Source organism: Pelodiscus sinensis, unplaced genomic scaffold (genome assembly GCF_049634645.1).
Source record: "Pelodiscus sinensis isolate JC-2024 unplaced genomic scaffold, ASM4963464v1 ctg74, whole genome shotgun sequence".
NCBI lineage: Eukaryota > Metazoa > Chordata > Testudines > Trionychidae > Pelodiscus > Pelodiscus sinensis.
The window spans coordinates 305,929-332,424 of record NW_027465947.1 but is presented as its reverse complement, the minus strand read 5'-3'; the positions used below and the strand labels follow the sequence as shown (position 1 = coordinate 332,424).

Sequence of the window (26,496 nt, the reverse complement as noted above, 5' to 3'; positions counted from 1 at the left end):
GGCAGACAAAGGAGTTGCAAAAGCCAGTGGCTAAAAGACAAACATTGAAAATGATCGTATAGGGAATAAGATGCAATTTTTAATAGGAAGTGTAATTAACCATCGTAACAGACCAAGGGACACTGGTGCATTTTTCACCACTTGGAACTTTTAAAGCAAGAGTGAACATCTTTCTAAAGGCATCTAGCTCAACCCCAAATGGTGAAAGTAGACACGGAAGTTATTGGGTGAAATTATATGGCCTGTGCTATGCAGGAGACCAGGCTAGAGGACCACAATCGCCCCGTTGGGGCTCAAAATGTCTGACTCTATGCTAAAGATAACATTTCTGAAAGAGAAGCTTTACTTACATCCCTTAAGCCCAGCCAACGAGGACACAACTGACCCCCTAAAAATATATAGCAGATTAACTCTGGCTCAGCACATCTCTATATGCCGAGTGACCAATACCAGGATTTTGGGAGAGCAAACTGCTTGCAAAGGCAGGAAGCAATTCTAGCTAGACGAGTCGCCATAAACCGACCTGGACAAGCAATACAAGAATGCTGCACATTTCGGCCACAAGGAGCAGGCTGATGAGGACTAAAGCCTGCATTCCTTTCCCTGACCACGCAGGGTAGGGACACATCTTGTAGCACATTCATCAATGAAACCACTGTACCCTTATTATTATTATGTAATTGCTGCTGGTGTGCTCAGCACGGTACAGCCCACAAAATATAGAGAGCCCCACCCAAGGAGCCTGGGGTCTCAGAAAGAGATGCACTGTGAAGACCAAAAGAAGGATCAGCTTTCAACCTGGTTTTGGCATTCTTAATGCCTGGGTTGGCTCTCTTGTGAGCACCACATGAACATGTGCATCTACAGGAGGACCCTGAGGCTGAAGGTTTGACAAACCAGGATGAAAGGGGCTTGACAATTGGCTGAAGAGCTGAGATTCACTGAACTGTGGCTGGCTGCGTCAGAAGCCATGGTAGCCACCAAACAAGCTGTCACAGGAGATTCCGTCCATGATAGAGCAATAAGGGGCTTGATTATCAATGGCTGCCCAGTCTCAAGAGCTCGTTGGTCTTCTCAGGGCTATGAGAGGCTCTCACGGGCACTAGTCCAGGAGGGACACGCGGGCGAGGCTTCCGTTTCATTTTTGAGGCTCGGGGGAGAATTTTCATTTCTTTTTAACTCTCTGTTTACCAGGAAGAGAGATCAGAACTGGACAGCTACATGGTGACTTACCTCCAAAAGCCCCAGGTCACACTGCCTTTGGTGCAACTCAGAGACTCTTTAGTCCCTTAGAACAGTTTAGTATTTACTTCCAATCTGTATTGGTGACAATCGTTGAGCTACCCAAAGATAACACAGCTGATAGCTGTAGAAACAGCACTTGAATGTTTACTTAGCTACTTGCAATACAAAACACACTGGCACCTGGATCATAGGGAAGCACACAAAACACACACACATCATTTCAGGGACATCATGAAAAACCCGGACTAAAGAAGCAGAAAGAGGTAAAGGACAATCTCAGACATAGAAATTCATCTGCAGATCTCTCCATTTGGCTCTGCAAGTGCCTCTCTCTCCATGAGGAGACAGCTGTTCCTCCGGGGTAGTCAGTGCCCGGGGACTCTCTTAGGCTTTCGATGCACTAATAATTCTTTAACATCTTCCCATAATCTTTGGTCTCTTGCTCTTGATGCAAATTAGGATCCAAAAAACGTGGCCATTGGTAAAAGTCTACATTTGACATGTGTGTCCTTCCATTGTCAGACAGACGCACCCTGACAGGGACGGGGCCTGTTGACAAAGCAAGTCAGCGCTTATTTTCTCAATCTGTGCTTAGACATCACTAGTGTGAGGTCAATGCTGGGCCACGGCTGGCACAAACTCACTACTGGCCAACTGCCCATTCCTTTCCATAAACAATGTATTTAGAAATCAAAGCAGCTGATTGGCTATTGGCCACGTATCAGGCTCATGCCTCAGTTGACATGTGCCCTGCCTTAGCTTTTCCACCCCACAAGGTCACTTTTGAAGAAGCCTCCTTCTTTAAATCCTTTGACATTGTACCTGAGCTAATCCAAGCTCCACGGGGCTAGAGAAGACCTCTGTTGGGCCCTGGGCCTGCCCCTCAGTTAATGGAAGCCATGCCCAGGAGGTCAAACACAAAGCGAATTTAAAGAAAGAGCAATGCTGGCCACTGCACAGAGGATTGATTTTTTCCCTGGACTCCACACATTTTGGCTGAAACGATTTTTAGTGCAGCAAGCAGCATATTCCAAGCGCCCGAAAAGAGCACCTTTGCCTTGGCAGCTGACCTGCACGTGCAATGAAATCCCAAAGCCAGTTTCCCCTGAACAGTGGAGAGGTAGTGGGGGAAAGCAGAGAGCATGCAGAAAAGAAAACCCGGAGAGAGCTGAGGGAGAAAGTGTAAAACAATCATCCTGAACCAGCTCCAGGCTGCTCTAATGGAATTAGGGTCACCCTGACAGATCACCGAGAAAATTTAATAATTTCTCCGCAGCAGTCTGTCAAAGTCGTAGGAGGGTTCTGCCAAACTAGCACTCTGTACATATCTCACGCATCTAACCCTCCCCCCCCCCCACACCCTTCCACTCATCTTTGCCCCCAGAAATGGGGGTGATGCTGGAACCCTTGCTCCCCTTACAGTGCTGGCCTCACGATTCCCATGTTTCTGAAACGTTCCATCTTTGCACTGCCCCCAATTCTGGGGCGCTTCCCTTGCCGGTGTGTGAGGCTTTGGGGAACTCAATGCCAGGGAAGCCAAAAGAGTCAATTCCCCGCTCTAATTCCTCCCTGCAATACACAGCCAGCCTGTTTCATCTCACCCGTCAGCGGCGCGCCATGTGACAGTTGCCTAATTGTCAGAAAGCGGCAGCCGCAGCACAACAATCTACTGTGACAACAGAGTTGGGAAGCGAGCAAGCCCAGGCCGCAGCCAGAGACCCGACACAGCAAACCATGCGCACCGCCACTTTGCCCTCAGTTACCGACCTTTTCTATCAACATGAATTTCACAAGCCAAGAGCAGGGATCCCATCTCCCTGCTCGGTCATCTCGCCTCGGGCCTCCCCAGAGATTAATGGATTCTGACACCTCTCTCACGCCCTCCCAAATGGAGACGGAACAGCCACGATGCCCCCAATGTTACTTCTCACCGACCTAGGCATCAGGCTACGGCAGGGGCGCTCACACCTCACCTCACGCTCCGGCCCTGTCCTTCACAACAAGGTACTGCACAGCATTGCACAGTCAATGCGCTCAGCCTCAGCGGCAGGTCCATGTCCATCGCCAGATAACGCACTCCCCTTCTCTGGAAACCTAACTGCTCCCAAAGCTGCCTGCTCTGTGGACAGGAAAGTGTCGCCTTTTCGCTTCCTTCCTTTCTGACCCTCAGATGCTGTGAGCCAGACCAATTTGTTCTGAACAGTGTCACCCCGCCATTCAAACGAGAGCAAGGGGGTGGAATAAAAGGCAAATTGGCGGTTAGAGCCACAAACGGGGACTGCAGTAGCTGTAGCTGGGAGCTCTAGGGCCCTTTTAAATCACCGGGCCCCAGGGCAGCTGCCCCTTTTGCTCCCAACCAGAAGGGCAGCCAACAAGGGAGCAGTGCTTTAAGGTCAGCTGCAGACGGGCCTGTACCGGTGGCTGGATCTTGCCAGTGTGCCCTACCGGCCTGGTCCAGCCCACTTTCACCCCTGCGAAACTCGGACAGGTCCTAAGATCCCCCCTCACCTCCTGGTTCTGTACTTGCTGGAACCCGGCGCTTTATTCTTCCTGGAAGAGCAGGGCCAATTCTCCACGAGGACAAAGTCTGCACATGCCCGCTTGTTCTCTCTCGACTCCACAGCAGGCGAAGACTAAGATGGTGCGTTTAAATGTCTGCTGCCAACAGCAGCCAGGGGAGCTGTGGCAAAATGACCATCCCCAGCTTCCTCGGGGAAGGGCTATTGTTGGCAAATCAATTTCTCAACTTTCCTCCTATTTTCCCTCCTGCTCCATCACCTCACTGCCCCTCTTTGCTCAGGCCAAATAGCTCTGCATGCTTTCCCTCCTGCCTCACGCCCAGGCTCTCACCAAGACCTACCAGGGCTTCCTCTGAGGTTTCTACATTTGTAGCTCAATTGCAAACTGAAGGGACAGGGTGGAAGCGGGGTGAGAAGCCGCTATCTCTGTAACTAGCTACGCTGGCAGAGCATCACAGCCATCCAGCTCCAAACATGGCTTTTTAGTTTGCATGGAAAGCTGAGACTCTGTCTGCACGCTGACTTCCTCACAGGGCTCAGTCCCCATTGATTTCAGTGAGATTCCTGGGTGCGAAGCCTTTCAGAACAAAAGGAAGCCTCTGGCAGATGTGAGTGGCAGCCCGGAGCGATGCAGAGAGACAGGATCCAGCTGCCAGCCAGAGCACTATTCCTATTCCCCATCCCCTCTCCCAGCCAGCGCAGGCGCCAGACAGCTCTACCAGAGACTGAACTCTTCAATTAGCCGGGCTCCGACTTCTTTCTGCCCCACGTGCAGGCTCAGACCAGCAGGCTTGAAAGTCACCCCACTCCAAAATAAGCAGCGGACAGGGAGGTAGTGACTTGGCAGCTGCCCTGTGTCCAGGGAGACTAAGAAGAAGGGAAACTGTGTCATGATACGGAGGGCGCTGCCTTCCGATTGGCCCCACAAGTACATCTAGGCCTGACGGCCTCGGACAGCCGCCCAAGCTGAGTGATGAACTCCAGGCTGAAAAACGAGCCTGTGGGGCTTTTCTGCATTGCACTAGCGCCTTCGTGCAAGCACTCCCGCAATGAATTCCCAGGGGCCTAGTTAGCCAAGTTGCTCCGCCCCTTTTTGTTCCTTCCGGATGGGGCCAATCACGCGGGGATGGTGGCTCCAGAACACAGCAAGCAGGGTGCTGGTGGGCACAGGTTACAAACACGGTGGCGCTACTGAAATATTCCACCATCGCGCTGTGCAATGCAAACCTAGGAGAGCTACTGCAGGGCCTCCGCACCACTCCCCAGCAGCTCCCACCCATTCAAAGATCCCAAGGCCAGAAGGGACCACTGTCATCATCTATCCTGACACCCTCTGCCAGCCCCGCCCCACTGCGACACAGGCTGGAGATCTGCCCCCCAAATCCCTTCTGAAGTAGAGCAGATCTTTAAAAAACTCCAGTCTTGGTTTGCAGATTGTCAGTGCTGGAAAATCCACCACAACCCTTGGGACATGGCTCCACTGTACAATTATCCCCACTGACAAACATTTGCACCTTTTCCCTCTCTGAATCTTCCACTTCCAGCTTCTGATCATATTGGACCTCTCCCTGCGGCACTGAGGAGCCCAATGCTCCATTTCTACCCCCTTGCACGCACTTACGAACTGCGACCAACCCACCTCGTACTCTCTCGTCTGTTAAGTTAAGAAGATGGCTCCCCTTTGACCCTCGTCGTAAGGAGGGCTCTCCAATCCTTTTCATGGGTCTTCTCTGAAACCTCTCCAGTACCAGCCACCTGACTGGCAGACTTCAGCAGCAGCGTGGTGTTCTCAGGATTAATGGAATGAATAAAAGTTTGGGGAAAATAAAGGGGAAATTCCCTGTGTCCTACTTACAGCACCTCCGTCGCCAGGACAAACGTTTTGTTTAGTCCTCTATAACTGAGAAAACTCACAGTCACTGGACAGATTGCTCCCCAAAAACCACATCGCTCTTATCGACACTTTGTTTTTCCAAGTGACAGAACAGGACAAGCTCCCCGGCATGTGCTGTTTAACCACACTGGCCACGTGAGACCATTATGCCTTGGCCAAGAGGGTGACTATTGATGGAAGAAAACATGTCAAGTTTTTGCATTACAGTTTAAATGTTACTTACTGTCTGCTGCCGCCAAAACGATCAAGCAGCACAGAACCACTGCCGGCACAATGGCGACTGGCATGCAGAAGTTAGGCACCATATTCCAAAGCAGCGCCAGTCCTCCTCTGTCTGAAGCAACTGGCCCGGACATCCAGCATCAGCGATGCAGACTCACTTCTACAAACAGAGAAGGAGAAAATGGATCAAACTCAAGTTCAAGAGAGGAAAATTAGACCATGGTTAGAGCCCAGCAAATCCATGTACATCCACAGCTCATTTGGGGGGAGCATGGGTGCAGATTCCAATTTTGTATCTGGAACCCTGCGAATATGAGGATATCTGCTTTATCTCCACTGGCTTTGGCATGCACGGATATTTGTGGATGGTCTCTGCAGATGTGGGTACCAGTTTTGTATCTGCACAAGGCTCTGGCCATGCCATTTATCACCCCAAATCACAGATAAATATACACATCACACCCCCAGATTTTTTAAACATAGATTTAAGCAGCTTTCCTATTTTAACAACACTGCTGATGGTGCCTTGTGGTGTGACACCCTCCCCCGGGTTACACACCGGCGAGTTTGGCCCTGGGCCCTGCCCGAAGCACTGCGTACAGACTACGAGCATTCTGGAAGGCAAGGGGGCATGACACTACCCAGAGCACTCCTGCTGCTCACAAGCATTTCAGAGAAGGGCTCCGGTCCTAGCTTTGGCGTCAGAGATTCTGGATGTTCTTCCTGTGATTACTGTGTTGAGGGGATTTGTGTGCGTTCATTTTTTAATCTTGTTCGGAGAGTCACAGGTATGACAAACCCGTGGACAGCGATGAGCATGGCACTGCAGGAACATTACCTCTGACAGAAACACAAAATGTTCAGGCAATGGCAGCAGCCACCACACTGCTCAGGAAAATCGCAGGAGAATCAGTGAGGCCAATATTTACATCCTTTTGCACCAACACTGAGCCACGCTTCTTCCCTCTGCCACTGTAACCATCCAGCGTGTGATACAAAGAACATTTTATCTAGGGAGTGAGTGCCTTCTACAGCCAAGACATAATAACCAAGTTCTAAACTAGATACGGAAAGAATACTGGTGAGTCCATCCCTGCTTTTGTTACATCTCAACACAAAAAGAAACCCAACTACGCTGAAAGACATGCCCCTCATAACAGGCTGACACCCAGTTCTCTGCCTGCTGGTATCTAACCCCTAACTCCTCATTTGTCTCCCACGCAAGAGTTACTGAAAACCCCATTAAGATGTCCTGCTCTGCATCATTACCAGCAGCCTCTACTTCATACCAACAGGAAACTCCACACAAGCTCCAGCTGGCTTTCCAGTGTTAAACAGCTCAGTCAATACGACAGCACAAAGGAACAGGGAGGGGCCTGGACAACGAGGGACGAGATGTGCTGTGTGATAGAGCGAGACCCTCTGCAGAGTGCTCCGAGCAGCACTCTTCAGTCTGACTCATCAAGAGAACCGGAGGAGGGTTACTCTCTCACCTCATGAAAGCACTATGCCAAAACCGAGAGCCAGCGTAAAGCACCACCTTGGATCGGGGCAAAGACTAAGGCAATTCAGATACTCACCAGGCGAATTTCCGAACGAGTCACACGACCAGCATCCCAGCTTCCCACGTCCCTCATTGAGAGAAAACTCGGGAGGAACGCCCTGCTGAGAGAACGGATCGGCCCCCTCCTCTCCTCAGCACACTCAGGCTTTGTCTACACGGCACAGCTACCAGCAATGCGGCCAAGTCGCTAAAGGCCAGGCAGTGCAAACTCCGCTTGTCAGCAGACAAAATACCCCCACTCCCTACGAAGCAGGGTTTGCACTGTCATGGGAGCGCGCCTGCCGACGAGCTGTTTACACTGCCACCTGCCCCAGCAACATTTCTGCCAGTTGGGGAGACAGGGGCTTACAGGTTTGTCACTCAACTGGCCAAATTCCCATAGGATCTGGTCTCAGATTGGACAGATTTATAACTTTCCTTAGAGGCCCATGAGCTCGATACAAATTGCAACAAAATAAACTGACAAATGATCGGTTGTCCCATAAGGTATTTTATAAACTTGCTCATTTCCTACTGCTCACTCCCTTCAAATAATTGACCTTCTTGGTTAGGAGACACCACATTTCTGTAGCAACCTGTTCTCTGACCCACCCCACTGTGCATTGCCCCACGGTTAACACATTACAACAAGCCCTCCCCTGGAGCATGGAGGGCCAGTCTGCCTTTGTTAGTTGCTGCTGCTCTATTTCCACGTCATGATCGTCACTGCTGTTTTATACCCTGCTTTGCATTGGACACAGCAGTAATGCAAGTGACTTCCAGGCTCACCTCCTGCAAGGCATTCGCTTCAGCAAGTTAGGGTCAGTCTTGAAGCCTAGACACAGGTTGTACGTCCCTTCACGGGACTCCCTGCTCCGGCAACCGCCGTGTCTGGCATGGACCATGGATGCTCCTGGACCACAAAGCCCAGGAAAAGGGAGGTCTGGTGGCAGGGCAGGAGTGTGGCAGGGGGTAGTGGCAACACAGTGGGGGGTGGGAGGAGGTGGCACAGCGGAAGCTCTGACCCCAGCAGCGATTGGGAGCTCCAGCACCAGTAGTGGCCAGGGAGCTCTGTCCCCGCCTGTGGAGCCCCAGCCTCGGCTGCTGACCTCTGCCCCAGCCCCAGAACCATGAGGCTACGCAGCTCCAGCCAGAAGCAGGGCCGGCAGCACCTGGAGAGCCCCAGCGGGCTGGGACAGCAGTGGGGGCAGGCTGGAGCCCGAAGCTGATGGCACCACAGGCCAGGAGAGGAGGGACAGTCCCTGGTTTGGCAAATCCTCTCATTCGGGACCAGTCAGGTCCCCAGGGTGCTGGGCCAGCGAAGTCCAACCTGTATCTAACCACACAAGCTTTGTGCAGACTAACAGCCCCATGGAGCCCTGAGTTTGGGGGAGTGGGAAGCAGAGGTTAAATACCTCTGCAGATGTAATGAGTTTGAGGCAGATGCTGTTCTGTGTGTCCTGCAGGGAGAGGAGTAACTGACTAAGTAACCACCCTCATCATGCCTAATGGAGGCCAGGTGGAGACTCTGGTTACCTATGGTAACGTATGGCCAACTTGTGTGGCCAGCATTCAACAGAGATACCATTGTAGGTATCATCATGGTCCCTTGGAGCATCCTGTCACAAATCCAAACTTCTGTTTGACTCCACAGTATCCTACGTTATGGGGAACCAAACAATTCCCCCAGTTCCCTAGGGCTGCGGTTCAAGTCACTGTTAGTTTATAAAAAGACCCACGTCATAGAAATTAGCAATTATATGGATAAAGCAACACAGGCTATTCCCCAGTAATGAGCCTTTAACAATCCCTGGTGTGGACTCTCTATTAAAAGGGCCATAAATCAGGGATTATTGAGATTTTTTTAGTGGGATACAAATCTAAGAGGCATAAACAAAGGTCTAGATGGGCACCAAACATCACACATTGATAACAGCACATGCGTGTGATATATCTAGAAAGCATATAGATATGGTGTACGTCCCAGCAGGATATCAAAGGCAGGATCATCTTTACCATTCTCCTCCTCCCCCCTAAGTGGGGGACATAGCGCTGAAACCATCCCTACAAACATCTGACCATTGAGATCCATACCAACATGACGGGATTAATTTTACATTACACCCCATCAAAGGGGGGCATGTAGCCTATACGTCTAGCCTGCTTGCTTGCATAGGGATAAATACATTTATTATTTCCTTCTTGCTTTGATGAGATGTTTAATACAAGAAGTTACAGTAGATTAACATTGGCAGTTTTGTTGTAACACAAGGAACTTACAGGCCACATCCTGCATGCCGAATGAAGGCAAAGCTAGCATGCACATGCCTAGGACCTTTCACCCAGATGGCAAAATCAACGCGTATCTACTTGGGACCTTTCTCCAGATCAAGCAACCTTCAATGGCATAGGGGCTTTCAAGAATACCCCAAGCAGCCGGTGCATTGTTCCTCGGAAAACACCAACATACCAGCTAAGACCAGACTGAATAACCAGGTGCGACAGAAAAAAACAAATGTGAGACAACCACAAAAGGTCCATGGTAATGAACTGACACACATAATAAAAGTGGAGAACAATGCTATACTGACCTATGGGGAAAGACACATCACCAGGAGTAAGGGAAGGAAATACAAATAAGGAGAAAAGGAAACATCCCCTGCTGAATATGCATCAATCATAGCGCCAGCTGAGGGGCGGAAGGAGAGGGGGATGTCGTCCAATTGTCCGTGGCGACGAGGGGAAGGTGAAGGTGAAGGTGAGGAGGAAGCTGGCGAACACCCAAGGCTGTTCTAGAAGGAATGGGGTGAGTATATGGAATAGAACAGAGATGTGCAGTCCCTATCTAGCTTACGAAATGTGGGGAAACGGCCTACATACCCAATGTTAACACCTCCAGCTGCTTTCATTCTGTTTTGAAACTGAAAACAGGAAAGGGCCTCTGTTGAGGTGGCTCAGCTGTCCCGATTTTAGAAGCAAACAGTTGCCAGCAGCCAGACAGCCCAATATTCAATGCAATGTGATGGAAAGTCAGGTGAAGCACAATCAACTCTTAGCAGGCCGGTGCCAACCATACCAGAAAAGATCCAGAAGCCAGACTATTCAATGAGCTCTTCCTTTGATGCCAAGGTGCTATGAGAAGAAATTGGTCTACTACTAACCAAGAACATGAAGGCACAGCGCAGATGCAAACATGGAGAAAATACACAGGGAGGTGAATTAATCCTCATGCTCTCTGCCCTCGGTTTGCCTTCTTTTTTCTTTTGGTGTCACCTAATCACAGGTTCCTGCCGTCACTCAGGATGATATCCCTTCCATATGGCACAGCCTCCCATAGACCACATGACCGCACGCCCATCACTCCTTTGGCGAGTGTCTCATTACTAAGCTAGCATCTGTAAGCAAAGGCACTCCAGAGAGAGTCCCACTGCCATTCCCTCATGTGACAGTAACAGTACTACAGGAAATCCAGCAAGTGTGGCTAAGCTCCTGGGGGCGGGCAGACACTATGTAAACAGCTCAGAGCTTGGCACTCTCAGAAAACCAAAAGACCCATGAATTTGTAGGTTGCTAAGTGCCCTTTTTATGTGCCGTTTGACAGAAAACTCTAATAAGAAAATACAACAGACACAGTAAACAAGCAAGAGGAGTTGGACCCATTTCAAACAAAGCCCAGAGTATCACTGGTTCACACAGTGCTGGAGAACACAAGCAGCCCTGTTTGGAGGAGGCAGAGAAGGTTAACTCAAAAATACTGAGAGAAATCATAGCCTCTCTAATCTCCCTCAGCAATCTCTCCTGGCTATCAAAATAAACCTCTCATTAATAGTGGGAGATTTCAACTATCCCCATATTGACTGGGTACACGTCACATCAGGATGGGATGCAGAGATAAAATTTCTTGATACCTTACATGACTGCTTCTTGGAGCAGCTAGTTCGGGAACCTACAATGGGAGACGTTATTCTTGATTTAGTCCTAAGTGCAGCACAGGATCTGCTCCAAGAGGTAAATATAACTGGACCACTTGGAAATAGTAACCATAATGTAATAAAACTTAACATCCCTGTGGTGAGAAAAACACCTCAGCCAATCAACACTGTAGCATGTAATTTCAGAAAGGGGAACTACACACAAATGAGGAAGTTAGTTCAACAGAAATTAAAAGGCACAGTGACTAAAGTAAAATCTCTGCAAGCCGCATGGAAACTTTTCAAAGACACCATAATACAGGCCCAACTTAAATGTACACCCCAAATTAAAAAACACAGTAAGAGAACCAAAAGAGTGCCACCATGGCTTAACAACCTGGTAAAAGAAGGAATGACAGATAAAAAGGCATCTTTTAAAAAGTGAAAGTCAAATCCTAGTGAGGAAAATGGAAAGAAGCATAAACTCTGTCAAAATAAGTGTAAAAATATAATAAGAATAGCCAAAAGGGAGTTTGAGGAACAGCTAGCCAAAAACTCAAAAAGTAACAGTAAAATATTTTTAAGTACATCAGAAGCAGGAAGCCAGCTAAACAATGAGTGGGGCCCTCGGATGACTGAGATGCTAAAGGAGCCCTCAAAGATGATAAAGTCATAAAGGAGAAGCTAAATTAATCCTTGTTTTAGTCTTCACAACTGAGGATACTGGGGAAATTCCCAAACATCAGTCATTCTTTTTAGGTGACAAATCTGAGGAATTGTCACAGATTGAGGTGTCATTAGAAGAGATTTTGGACCAAACTGATAAACTTAACAGCAACAAGTCACCGGGACCAGATGGCATTCACACAAGAGTTCTGAAAGAACTCAAATGGGAAATTGCGGAACTATTAACTGTGGTTTGTACCTATCCTTTAAATCAGCTTCCGTTCCTAATGACTGGAAGATAGCTAACGTGATGCTAATATTTAAAAAGGGCTCTAGAGGTGATCCTGGCAATTACAGACTGGTAAGTCTAACGTCAGTACCCGGGAAATTAGTTGAAACTATAGTAAAGAATAAAATTTGTCAGACACATGGATGAACATAATTTGTTTGGGGAAAGTCAACATGGTTTCTGTAAAGGGAAATCATGACTTACTAATCTGCTAGAGTTCTTTGAAGGGGTCAACAAACATGTGGACAAGGGGGATTCAGTGGATATGGTATACTTAGATTTCCAGAAAGCCTTTGACAAGGTCCCTCACCAAAGGCTCTAAAGTGAAGTAAAATACAGGACTATGTAGCACTTTAAAGACTAACAAGATGGTTTATTAGATGATGAGCTTTCGTGGGCCAGATCCACTTCCTCAGATCAAACAGTGGAAGAAAATAGTCACAACCATATATACCAAAGGATATTTTCTTCCACTATTTGATCTGAGGAAGTGGGTCTGGCCCACGAAAGCTCATCATCTAATAAACCATCTTGTTAGTCTTTAAAGTGCTACATAGTCCTGTATTTTGTTTCAGCTACACCAGACTAACACGGCTACATCTCTATCACTAAAGTGAAGTAAGTTATCATGGGATAAGAGGGAAGGTCCTTTTGTGGACTGATAACTGGTTAAAAGACAGGAAACGGAGGGTAGGAATAAATGGTAAGTTTTCCAAATGGTCTGTCCTGAGACCCATCCTATTCAACCTATTTATAAATGGTCCAGAGAAAGAGGTAAACAGTGAGGTGGCAAAATTTGCAGATGATACCAAACTGCTCAAGATAGTTAAGGTGGGTGACAGGGGAGGGATCACATGAGGATTACCTGTTGTGTTCCCTCCCTCTGGGGCATCTGGTATTGGCCACTGTCGGCAGACAGGATACTGGGCTGGATGGACGTTTGGTCTGACCCAGTGTGGCCGTTGTTATGTTCTAACCAGCACTGAACGGCTCAAGACCTCCATGAACTTCTAATAAATTCAATAAGTCGGCACCAGCAATGAGCAGTACTTTGGATCTATGGGAAGAACACGAGACTCAAACAAAAAAGTGTCTTAAAATTAAGCTACTTAGGCTGAAATGCTTGGAGCAACCCACAAATCAAACAAGGACAAGGGATATTTGAATCAAAGATTTCTGCAGAGGAAGAACTAACTGCCAGATCCAGCTTTGCTTATGATCAAACGATAAAAACAATCCTACCTTTGTTGAGCAATGTGATGGGATTCCCTCCAGAACTGTTTCTGAGCAGGAAGATAACTCCAGCCCATCAGCTGTGTCACTTATCTAGCATTGGAGACAAGGCATGATTTTTCATAAACAAATGGTGGAAAGGTCTGACGTGCTCTGAAACGTGAGCCCCCATATGCAGGGTGGGAGATTGGAATTAACCACTGTTCAAACCCAATCCCAAGAGACGCCGCGGACTGTCCTGCTGATTGCAGATATGCTCCACTTTCCACTGCACACATTACGCAAGAAGAGACACCGTGCTCCCTATGATCCTGGGAAAGACACCGACTCGCCCACTACAACTTAACACTGACCGAGCAAGGCAGGGGCCTAACTTTATTAAGAGTGAGCATAATAATAAAGATCAAATGCCTCCTCCAGGGCTAAACGCCTAACCTGTGTGCTGCATGAGGGATGAAAAATGTGTGGAAATGGGTAATTAAAGGCGATCGCAGCACATAAACACACAGCAGCAGGAGCAGAGTTGAGCAGGCAGATCCTGACTCGCCTCCTGAATTTTTCACTTTTCAGCCTTCACATATTTTTAGCTCCGTGTGTTTCTGTGTTAGTTGCTGAGAGGGTACAGAATAGAACACAACGGACTTGAGTGGGTAAGGAAGACAAAACAAGACTCAGCCTGGTGCTACTGCAAGCAGGCAACTCTTGGGCAAATCTGACAGATACTCCATGGGAGATCTATCAGAGAGGCTGTGCTCCCAAGAGAGATTTAGGGTAAAACTGGAGATGAGCTTGCAATACGATAGAAGGCAAAAAAAACCCAATCTGACCATGCTGCATGTGCCGAAGTATCACTTCACAGACCCAGGGGAGATCATGCCTAGAACATCGCCTCCAAACGGTCACCACGAACAACCGGGACAGAACTGACCAATAGATCACTCAGGGAGCTGACAGGACTGGCACACAAGACAAGCTGCCAGTGCTACAGAGATTGGCTGAAGGGCCAGAGGGGATCTGATAACCATCTGTAAGCGTGTGAAGGATGGAGACCCAGGATGTCTATGGTTGCACCTTTGCCTGGTGAAATTAACAGAGCAAAGAGAAAGACTACCTCCCCATAAAACGCCCTGCGGGTGAGAAGCAAGCCACCGCAATGCAGTAAAGCACAGTAAAGTGCACCTCAGAAGGGCCTACGTGGGCCATTATTGTGCACTTTAGATTTCAAGCCCCCTGGAACACTGCGTACACAAGCCCTAAACTGAAATGAAGAAAAAACTCCCTCTGCACCTGCGGAAGGGGCTATAGCTGTCAAGAGTTAGTACTTCAACAAACTACCATTTATCTGTATCCATCCTGTCCAGCAATACACATACTGTCTGTGATTCTATTACTGTTCATGACACCTCCCTGGACTTCCTTTACTTTGAACTTTAGAGCGCTCTCAGAAGCCTCCTTTTGTTTAAATTGCCCTTTCTGAAGTCTAGCATGACTGGGTCACATTTTGATACCCAACCTGGCTTTGAAATAATACTAAGTGCCTTCAGCTCCTATCACTTCCTGACTTAGCGCCCGTGTATACTCAAAAACATACTGGTTGGTCCTAATTCTGCTCCAGCAGACACACACACAAGCACTGTGGTACCATCGCCCCCTCCCTCTGCCAGCAGGCTCTCACGAAGCTTCCATGGCACCACCAGCGAGAAATTTCCACAGGTACATTCATGCAGTCCATGATTATAGACTAGAACTCCCCTTCCGACACAGGCTTTGCACACTAGTGCCAGAGTGCCTATGGAAGTGGGAACGGTTCCAACATCCTGTCTGTCACAGAGACCAGGACTAGCTGCTTGAAACGAATGTGCAAGAGTCACTGTACGAAGGACAATTACAGAGTAGCCTGCCTAGAAGGGAAGTCTTTTTCTAGCCCTTCATTTAATGTATGATTTATGCTATGATGGAGGGTTTATGGCTCTCATTTCAAAGCAATTAATCTAATGTAACTGTGAATGCGTTACTCCTCCTGAAGGATGCTGACCTTAGTTTAGACTGCAGTCATTATTAGTGATTCAACTACCGTTACTTTCTAAATCCCACCACTGTGTGTTACCAAAGGCTAACCTCAGAACAACCTCTTGTGTGCTCTAGAACTAGAAATTGCTTCTCTAACCTTTGCTCCGACATGATATCATGATCACTTCATACGCAGGTAGTTAATGTCACCCATAATTACTGCTTTATTAGATTTAATTTCCTTTTTTATCTTCATCAACATTGGCCGGGGTCCTTTTCCAAATCAGGAGACACTCAGATAAAATAGTGAGGCGGGTCAAACAGGCAAGCAGGTAGATGGAAAACATCCCCACAACTATATCTGTATTCATAACTAGGGACCGTGAACAGACAAGCGTTTCATGTAAACATTTCTCACCATGAAGTAAAACAAAAAATGTTCTCGATTTCCTGTAAGATAGTTAAGACATGGCAAGCCGATGATAAAAAAATAATTTCAGGGAAAAAGGGATGTTTCCTTCTCATTTACAGGCAGTCCCTGGGTTACGTACAAGATAGGGACTGTAGGTTTGTTCTTAAGTTGAATTTGTATGTAAGTCGGAACTGGTACATATTGTAGGGGAAACTCTAGCCAAACATTTCTCCAGAGCTCAGTTTTATTCTCCCACACCTCACTTCCCTCAGTCCTTTATTCTCAAGCTGAGGTGTCTGCTGAGAAAAGCCGCTCTGCGTCTCCCTGGTCTGCTGGGGGGGGCGGGGCGCTAGCTTCGCGTTTTCCTGGTCTGCTGGGGGGAAGCAGCTAGTGCGGGGTTGCCTCACCCCGTTTGTAAGTAGGGATCCGATGTAAGTCGGATCCATGTAACCCGGGGACTGCCTGTATATTGGGCCCCTTTTTCACTGCTCTGCAAAATGCAAAGACAGTAAAAGCTCTATTATCCGACACTCAATTACCTGGCATTTCTGAGCTCACCCCTACTCAGCACTACTCAACCGCAAAAGAGGCAGAAGACAAGAAAGCAAGGGTGCGTCAGAGCGTCATTACAGATTCTGGAGCAGAAGGGCTAACCTGCTTGCTTGCCTATAGATGCAGACATTTATTATTTCCTTCTGGCTTTGATGATAGAAGTTTCAGCAGATTTATACTGGCAGTTTGGCTGTATCACAAGGGACTTACAGGCCACATCCTAAATGCTGAGCTAAGGCAAACCTGGCATACCTATGCCTGCGACCCTTCAGCCAGATAGCAAATGTAACTTGCATCTGTTTGGGACATTGCTAGATGGTGAGAAGAAAAAGTGACTTTCCATGGGATAGGGGCTTCCAAGGATACCCTCAAACTTAGCAAGGACATCATCATTTAGAAAACCCCCAAATAAGCGGCTGATTAACTGGCATCCCCCATTCCTCCAGCATGCCTGACAACCAAGCCTTCACCGTATTTTGAATTCACCCTGAGCAGTGTAACACTCTCGAAATAAATGACAATCAGCGCCTAGGATTCATACTCATTTAAGGTTGAGAGATCAGGCACTCATAAATCAGGAAATTCAGAGCTGATCCTGAAAAATCATCCTTAACTGTGCTTCCTGTGGCTTATGACCGATCTTCCTCTCAAACTGCTCCTGCATATGTACAGAAAGCTAAGCCTGAATTCCTTGTACAACACCCTGCATAGCAAGCTGCCCAACACCACAAGAGCCTGCACATCCTGCTCAGCTTACATCTAGCACCCTCTTCCGCAGTAGGGATGTTAAATTGCGGGCAACTGACTAATCGAATAATCAATGCATTTTTCATCAACTATTCGACTGGTCGACAGGGTGTCTCCGCCTTTGAAGTATAGAAACAGCCCTAGGGCTGTTGTTACATTTGAAAGGCAAACGCGCCATATCCCTGCTGACCCCGGGCTCCCTGCAGCGTTGCCGCCTTGAAATGCCGACTTGAGAGCCCAGCATCAGGCTCCTCCTGGCATTTCAAACCAACAGCGCTGCGTGGAGCCCAGGATCAGCTGGGGAGTCCCAGCGCATAAGCATTTGCTAATCAGACAGTCGACTAGTCCTTCACATCCCAATTCCTTGGCAGAGGAATTTTGGAACTTTCAGAGTAACTTCCTGCTTGCAAGGCCCGGGAAGCTGCAGCCAGTCTGCAGCAAATCAAGCCCTGCAGGAAGAACATACTCTTGTTCCATACGTCCCCTTTTATAGCCCATGACAAGTCCCCAGATCTCCACACAACAGAGCAGACCAAGCTTTGTCCCAGGGCTGTCTTTCTGCTCCTGTTTTATTGCAGACACTATTGCAATATTCCCATATGTGCATCCGTCTTTTCCCTAAATCTCTCTTGGTAACACAGACTCTCTAACAGATCTGTGAAGCAGTAGCTAGGGCTTACACGCAACATTATATCATGCGCATCTGACAGAAACGACAAATCTTCACTTCCCACGATAACGCCACCCATGATCTAAATGCCTCCAGTTGCTTCTCTTTGACCAAGAAGGGAGGGGAAGGAAGTTTGTTGTCTAGGAGAGGTCCAAGTTAGACTTTTTACTTACTCTAGAAGTTCCCACTATCACAATTACAAGGATGCTCTCTCTATAAATCAATGACCCCTCCCAAGTTTTACACATCCTCTTTACCAAGGGAACTGCCCCATACTAATAAACCAATTCAAGATAAACCTGGATCCTAATAAAAAAATCCGTCTGACAGAGTGATGTACCTCACAAAGAACTGTCCCTTTGTAATGAAGACTTTTGCAGGCAACAAATGGAAAGACCTTTGAAAAAAGGCTCCTTCCATCTGGTATCTGTAGAAGCTTCACAGCTTTGCTATTGAAGTTATTCGCTCTTTCCTTCCAGGCTGTAGCCTTTAAGTGACCTTGTGTAAGACGTAAAGGGGATATATAATGTGCTGCCTTCTGGGACACTATTCAATAAAATTTTACAAGAAAAGAAATTATTGCTAGTTGGGTTTTCAATTCATTCATGCATTAACGTGCTGAAATGTACACTGCCAGTCATTAGGATCTGATTCAACACACACACACACACTTTACAGCACTTAGGAGGAAAGCCATTTCAATTCTGTTAGTTGCCAAAACTTACATTCCTGAAGGCAAAAGCTTTATATAGAAAGGAAAAAGCAAATTTTAATGGAAAAACGTTAATTTGGAAACAAGCTGAGGGGAAAAAAGGAAACCCTCCTGCAGCATTCAGCAAAAAGGAAATAGCCAATCTCCATCCTTAAAAAAAGCTAATGCCCAAGTTCTCCCCCGACAGAAGCTGCAGCATCAAACCAAGCATTTCAAATGAGCGGAAGGATGGCGTACGGCCTCCCTTGTCGATCCCCTCAACAGCTGTTTTTCTGGTTAGGGTGTGCGACCTCCCCCAGGCCTTTGACACCTGCAGACTGGATAGAGCGCCACTCTCCATTTGGTGTGGCCCTTCAGCGCTGCTCTGCCGTGTCACTTCCCCACTGCAAGGGGCAGAGTTCCTTTTACTGGAGTGTTCTTTGTAAGCTCTCTCAGCTCCGCTGTAGCCCAGTGCTTTTCCATAATAATGCATATGCACCCAGAGGCAACAACCCGCATATTTTACAGACTGAATATATGACAAATTAATTCAAAGTATTAAACCCACAAAAAGGTTATTACATTTTAATTGTAACATTACAGCCCTGGCCTTGCCGGGTAGTGCCTGGCTGCATGTCTAAAGAAGCTGCTACCGGTAACAGCTCTCTAGTCCGGCACCCTCGTGACCTGATTGGTGCCAAACCAGAGAATTTGCCGGCCCATGGGAGATCAATATTGTCTAGCAGCATAACCTAAATGGCTTCTTAGAGCCCAGCTCACGGGGCTCTTAGAAACCATTTAGGGGTAAATTAGAGCTAAAGAACAGCACAGAACACTGAGAGCCAGGCCTGGGGCCAGCAAACAAACTTTATGGGACCAGAGGGGAACCTGGCTACCCCCATGATAAGTGGACATCCAGCTAACTAAAATCCTGCTGGACCACGGGTGTTGCTGGACCACAGTGTGCTGGATTAACGAGGCTCAACCTGTATTAACAAGGATATTCATTATGCTGACACACAACATAGCCAGGGTCTGGAAAGTTCTGGTAGTAGAGAAAAGTGCTGCTGCACTTGCAGGTGTGGGAGCACAGCACACCTCAAATGTCCAAAAACTTTAAAAACAACCAATAGTCTGGTAGCACCTTAAAGACTAACAAAGCCTGTAGATGGGATCATGAGATTCCGTGGGCACAGCCCACTTCTTGTCTGGTCATCTGAAGAAGTGGGTTTTGCCCATGAAAGCTCATGATGCCATCTACAGGCTTTGTTAGACTTTAAGGTGCTACCAGACCATTGGTTGTTGTTTAAGTTATTCCCGTTACAGACTAACTTGGCTCCCCTGAAGCTTGTAAATGCCAAGTCACCATGCCTTGCATTGCTGTGCATCAGGACCAGGAGCCCACTGCTCTAGTCTCTGTGCAACACCAGGGCACTGTTCTGAATTTTGATGTAGCCTGGCTCTTTGGTTTGAAAAGGTTGCCAACCCCTGTGTGTCGGGTGCATTCACAGAAGACCCTTTGCGGGGGCCTTCCTGGGGTGCTGACAAAGCCACCGCCACTCGCCTTTCTGCTCTCTGGGGCTCCTCACTGCCCTGTCCTGCTGGGCCTGCTACCTGGTCTCCCCCAACCAAGGCGCGGAGCTGAGATCACCCCCAAGAGGCAGTACAGACACAATCTCTCCAGGGCCAAAGAAAATGCAGTTTACGGTCCAGCTTCCTGGGATACCACTCCTCAAATGGGATCAGAACCCCAAATGAATTATTTGGGTAAGCCCCTTTAGCAGTGAAAGGGGTAATGTACACACTAGCTGCTCCCCCAGATAACAATTATTTACAGGGTTCAACAAATAATACAATCTACTCACCCTTGGCGAGCAGATTGTAACCCGGAAGAGCTGGGTTCGGGCGATCTGCGCATTAGCAGATCACCGGACAGCGTGGCTGGCGAGCGCGGCTGGTGAGCAGGGCTCACCACGGTTCGGCAAGCCCTGATTATTTATATTGGGCTTGATAGAAAATAAAGTATGGAGGACAAGCAGTAGGATTTAAGTGGTTACAGGTGAGAGCAGGCAGAGCAAAGTAGATTACAAACTCAAAATAACAGAAAACGCTGAGCTAATTCTACCACTAAAACCTCAGTACACAAACTCATTACAAACTCACCCTAAAACCGGCTCTTTTCCAGCTAATCCTTCAAAACTAGGGCTGTGCCTCACCCTGGGGTCTTTGTACCTCCCCTCAGGTGTGTCCACCAGCCAGAAACCCAACCTGTGAGTTTACTCTTGTTTTTAAAGATTCCCTCTTCCCTGGAATTTTGTTTCTACATTCCACCCTTCCAGCTGGGGTGGACTGGTGACTTTCCCAGCCCAACCACTACTACCACTTAAGAATGAAGGAGATTATTTACAGTTGGTCATCTAGACATTGAGGGGCACACCCTTGATGGCTTTCCATTCCCACATTTAAAATCACAATGCATTCCGCACTCCATGAGTCTAACTTTACACACAAGAATGACAGCAAAATAAGATACACAGACCCAGCGGATCATGACACGAAGACTGACAGGTCAAATGAGATAGTTTGCCCAAAGCACCTTTGAGTTAGGCATGCGTGTGTCCACAAGTTCATTTTCTAACGCATGGGGGGAGGAGCATCACACCCTGCTTTAACCTGTTGTATTTGGTTACCAGTAACCTTTTCAGTGACTACTGGAGACTTATGAAATCTGACAGAATGGAAACGATCAAGCTCAGTAATACAAAACACTTCAGATTACAGAGACCACAACCACGCCTGAAAGGGTCAGTCCTTTGATCTTTCTTTCTGTTCTCCTCACTATTCAGCACCCACCTTCCAAGAAAAACCAGAAGTATTTTCTTCCTGCTGTGCGCGTAAGGAAGACGAGAGAGACTAGATCATCACCAGTTCTGGCTCCGCAGTGAGGGTTCATAAAGATAGGCTGTCGTTATTCAGACAGTGCTCACAAGAGAGCCGATTGCTACTGAAACATTTTTTTAACTGAAAACTGCAAGCTGAGGGACAATTGTATGATCCACAGGACCAAACTGTCTACAGTTGGGCACTATCACTTTGAGAACACACCACACAACCCTGCTTTCACCAGCATTACTAGAAGACTTCTAAGACAATGCTGATTGTTGAGAACCACAGTCACTCGGTCCATTTTTTAAAAGTTCCACTCAAATTTATCACACTACATGCAAGCCAGACTTCTAGCTAACCGAGAATCTCATAAAGCCTCTTTCATCACCAGGGAGTGAGAGGGAGAGCTAGTGTCTGTTTGCTTTACCGAATACATTACATTAAAACCAAAAGCAATGTCATTGTCACTAAAAGAGCTTGAAGCAATTCTGCTGTGATGGCATGTATGTGTGATGGATTAACTACAAGCCTTTTTAACCCATTAGTGACTCCATATGCACATATGCCTATCTCTGGATGCAGTCTGTCAAATGCTGGTGAGTTAAGTGTTAAACAACAGTGCATGTAACTACTGTAACTTGCAAAGCAGCTCAATTACACAGGTCCAAATATTTACCCCACAAGAAAGGACCTGCCGACTTTAGCAAATGAGCCCCAAGCCTTCCAACGCATATCGCTCGTATCATTTGCAATTTCCCTTGTTAACATCCTGAGCTCAGAGGGGCAATGAAAAGGTCAAAATTGTACTAAGACAATGCTGAAATATTTATCAAACCACTACCTTCAAACATTTCCAGTTAATACTAATACAGAAAAATGTGTACCTCCTGGGGCTTTGTAAATTCAGGATGCATAGCACAGAATGTTTAAAGCTATAGTTAACAGGTTTCAAGCCATTAATTGTCAATACAGTTGATTAGAAACCACAAAAATAAAATTTGATTGGAATTCTTTTCAAACTAAACATTAGCAAAAAATGCCTTGCCACCAATAATTGCTCCTGTGTCATTCTCCTGGATACCTGAAAGTCTGAGGCAACTGTAAAGGAAAACCAGCTCTTTATTCTTTTATTAGTCCCTTGAATTTATTCAAGTGGGTTTGAAACTTGAACTGTACAAGACAATCTATGCTGAGTTACTGATAAATGTCCTCTAAACCTAGATACTTCTAAAGAAAACATTATACTGGAACGGTTACACTGGGTCAAATCAAAGTCTCCATCTAGCCCAGTATCCTGTCTTACAGTAGTGGTCAAAGCCAGATGCCCCAAAGGGAATGAACAGAAGAGGTAACCATTAAGTAATTCAACCGGTCACCCAGTTCCAGCTTCTGGCAAACGGAGGCTGGGGACACCATCCCTGCCCATCCTGTCCAAGAGCCATTGATGAACCTATTCTCCATAAATTTATCCAGCTCTTTTTGAACACTGTTATTCTAATCTTGGCCTTCACAACATCCTCTGGTAAGGAGTTTCACAGGTTGTCTGTGCATTGTGTGAAGTACTTCGTTTTATTTGTTTTAAACCTGCTACCTAGTCATTGTATTTGATGACCCCCTAGTTCTTGTGTTATTGGAAGGAGAAAATAACTTTTCTTTCTTCATTTTCACCACACCAGTCATGATTTTATAGACCTCTATTATATTTCGTGCCCCCCCCCAGTCATCCCTTTTCCCGAGATGAAAGGCCCAGTCTTACTAATCTCTCCTCACATGTCAGCTGTTCTATACCCCGAATCATTTTTGCTGCCCTTTTCTGAACTTTTTCCAACCCAGTGCCAAGAGATATGTTTTGAGATGAGGCGACCACACCTGCACACAATATTCATATGGATTTATATAGAGGCAATAAGATATTCTATCTCATTCTCCATTCCTTTTTCAGGTATTACTAACATTCTGGGTTTTTTCTGACTGCTGCTGCACATTGAGTGGATGTTCTCAGAGAACTATCCACAATGATTCCAAGATCTTTCTTGAGTGGTAACAGCTAATTTAGTCTCCATCATTTTACATGTATACTTGGGATGATGTTTTCCAATGTGCATTACTTTGCATTTATCAACATTGAATTTCATTTGCCATTTTGTTGCACAGTCACCTTCTTTTGTGATAGAAATGTAGCCGTGTTAGTCTGGGGTAGTTGAAGCAAAATGCAGGACAATGTAGCACTTTAAAGACTAACAAGATGGTTTATTAGATGATGAGCTTTCGTGGGCCAGACCCACTTCCTCAGATCAAATAGTGGAAGAAAGTAGTCACAACCATATATACCAAAGGATACAATTAAAAAAAAATGAACAAATATGAAAAGGACAAATCACATTGCAGAACAGAAGGGGGATGCGGGGGGGTGGGAAGGGGGAGGAAGGAAGGTAAGTGTCTGTGAATTGCTGATATTAAAGGTAGGGAGAGTGGGATGTTTGTGAGTTAATGGTATTACAGGTGATAATTGGGGAAACTGTCTTGGTAATGGGTGAGAAAGTTCAAAGACTTGTTAAGTCCTTGTTGGTAAGTGTCGAATTTTAACATGAATGACAGTTCAGAGGATTCCCTTTCAAGTGCAGATGTAAAAGGTCTTTGTAGCAGAATGCAGGTGGCTAAGTCATTTAGAGAGTGTCCTTTCTGGTTAAAGTGGCAAGAAACTGTTTTCTCTTTGTGATCTTGTCTGATATCTGTTTTGTGGGCATTAATCCTTTGGCGAAGTGTCTGAGATGTTTGTCCAATGTACATAGCAGACGGACACTTTCGGCACATGATAGCGTAGATTATATTTCTGGATGCGCAGGAATATGTGTTCTTGATCTTATAACTCACTTGGTTAGGTCCAATAATGGTATCAGCAGAATGAATATGTGGACAAAGCTGGCAACGGGGTTTGTTGCAAGGGAAGGTACCAGGGTTGGTATTAGTGTGGTATGTCCTGTGGTGGTTGGTAAGAATCATCTTGAGGTTAGGTGGTTGTCTATAGGAGACTATGGGTCTGTCTCCCAGAGCCTCTTTGAGTATGGTATCCTGTTCCAATATAGGCTGTAGTTTATTGATGATGTGTTGGACAGGTTTAAGTTGGGGGTTGTAGGTGATGACAAGTGGTGTTCTATTGTTGGTTTTCTTGGGTCTGTCTTGAAGTAGATGGTTTCTAGGTATTCGTCTGGCTCTTTCAATTTGCTTTTTTGTTTCTCTGGGTGGGTAGTTGAGATTTATAAATGCTTGGTAGAGATCCTGAAGCTTCTGGTCTCTGTCAGTGGGGTTAGAGCAGATGCGGTTGTATCGAAGGGCTTGGCTATAGACGATGGATCGTGTGGTGTGTTCTGGATGGGAGCTGGATGCATGTAGGTAACTGTATGAGTCGGTGGGTTTTCTGTAGAGAGTGGTGTCTAATTTTCCATTGTTGATTTGTACGGTGGTGTCCAGGAAGTGGATCTCTCGTGTAGAATGGTCCAGGCTGAGGTTGATGGTGGGGTGTAGGTTGTTGAAATCTCTGTGGAATATCTCCAGTGTTTCTTGGCCATGTGTCCAGATCATAAAGATGTCATCGATGTACCGTAGGTAGAGGAGGGGTGAAAGGGATCCTTCTTTTGTGAGATCCTTCTGAAGCTCTTCACAGGCTGTTTTGGAATAAACTATCTTGAGCTGCTTTGTATCATCTGCAAATTTTGCCACCTCACCGCTTACCCCTTTTCGCCATATCAAATTACGTAACAAGTACAACCATCACAGCTCACATAGATTACAGTAAATAGTTTAGTAGCACCTTAAAGACTAACAAAACATGTGGATGGGATCATGAGCTTTGGTGGGCACAGCCCGCTTCTTCAGATGACCGGAGTGTTGAAAGTCCAGATCCCAGAATAAATAAGGGAAGGGGGGTGGAGGGGGGAATGGAGATAGTGAGGAGATAAACTTCAGAGGGATAGCTGAGTTAGTCTGTAAGAGGAAAGACTTAAAAAACAACATATGGTCTCTAGTAGCTCCTTAAAGACTAAGTAGTTACAAGAGGCTGACAAGAATCATTCGTTTCCACTTGGAAAGGAAGATGATCAACACCAGATTCTACACAGACATCAAGAACCATTAGCACCTTCATTGTTTGGCTGGTTGATAATGTGCATGCCATCCAATGTCACAATTCATACTATTTGCACTAAAATTAAACTTGTGAATGAAGTTAAGTTCCAATCCTTCTCTGTGTATTTGGCTTGTAGAATTGGTCTGAAACAAAACAGCGACTTTGGAGATCCATTAACGAGTACCCAGGAAGATTAAAGTGTTCTCCAACAGGTTTCTGTGTGTTGCCTTTTCAGATCTCTGATTTGTGTCCATTAATTCTTTCCCGTAGAGACTGTCCAGTTTGGCCAATACACATGGCAGTGGTGCATTGCTGACATAGATCACATTAGTGGATATGCAGTTAAATGAGCCTTTGATTTGGTGCCTGATGTCTTTGGGTCCAGTGACGAAATCGCTGGTGTAGATGATGTGTGTGCAGAGTTGGCAGCGGAGCTGATGCAGGGGTGGGTTCCTGGATGATGATGATGATGATGATGATGGAGGTATGTTGTGTGATTACTGCAAAGAATTACTTTGAGGCTAAGGGGTTGTCTATAAGCGAGAATTGGCCTTTCCCCCAAGGCCTCCGAGAGTGAGGGGTCATTTTGTAGGAGAGGTTGTAGGTTGTTGATGCGCTGGAGGGGTTTAAATTGAGGACTGTAGGTGATAAGTGAAATTCTGTTGTTTTCTCTTCTGGGCCTGTCTTGAAGTAGTTCATGTCTGGGTACTTTTTTGGCTCTCTCAATCTGTTTTTTCACGTCACCGGGTAGATATTTCAGGTTTTAAAATGCTATGTATAGATCCTGTAGGGGTTTTGAAGCAAAATGCAGGACAATGTAGCATTTTAAAGACTAACAAGATGGTTTATTAGATGATGAGCTTTCGTGGGCCAGACCCAC

The 26,496-nt window shown here is 46.5% G+C and overlaps 1 protein-coding gene across 1 annotated transcript in view; it reads right to left on the bottom strand.

The window, feature by feature from the left end:
- Positions 1 to 26,496, bottom strand: part of LOC102455999 (receptor-type tyrosine-protein phosphatase F-like) — a gene marked incomplete at its 3' end in the record, with an annotated part of 547,172 nt that overhangs the window by 297,133 nt on the left and 223,543 nt on the right. Inside the window, exon 3 of the mRNA XM_075917250.1 lies at positions 5,882 to 6,040. Within this exon, the coding sequence (XP_075773365.1) occupies positions 5,882 to 6,014 (133 nt within the window). The remainder of the gene's footprint in view (positions 1 to 5,881; positions 6,041 to 26,496) is intronic.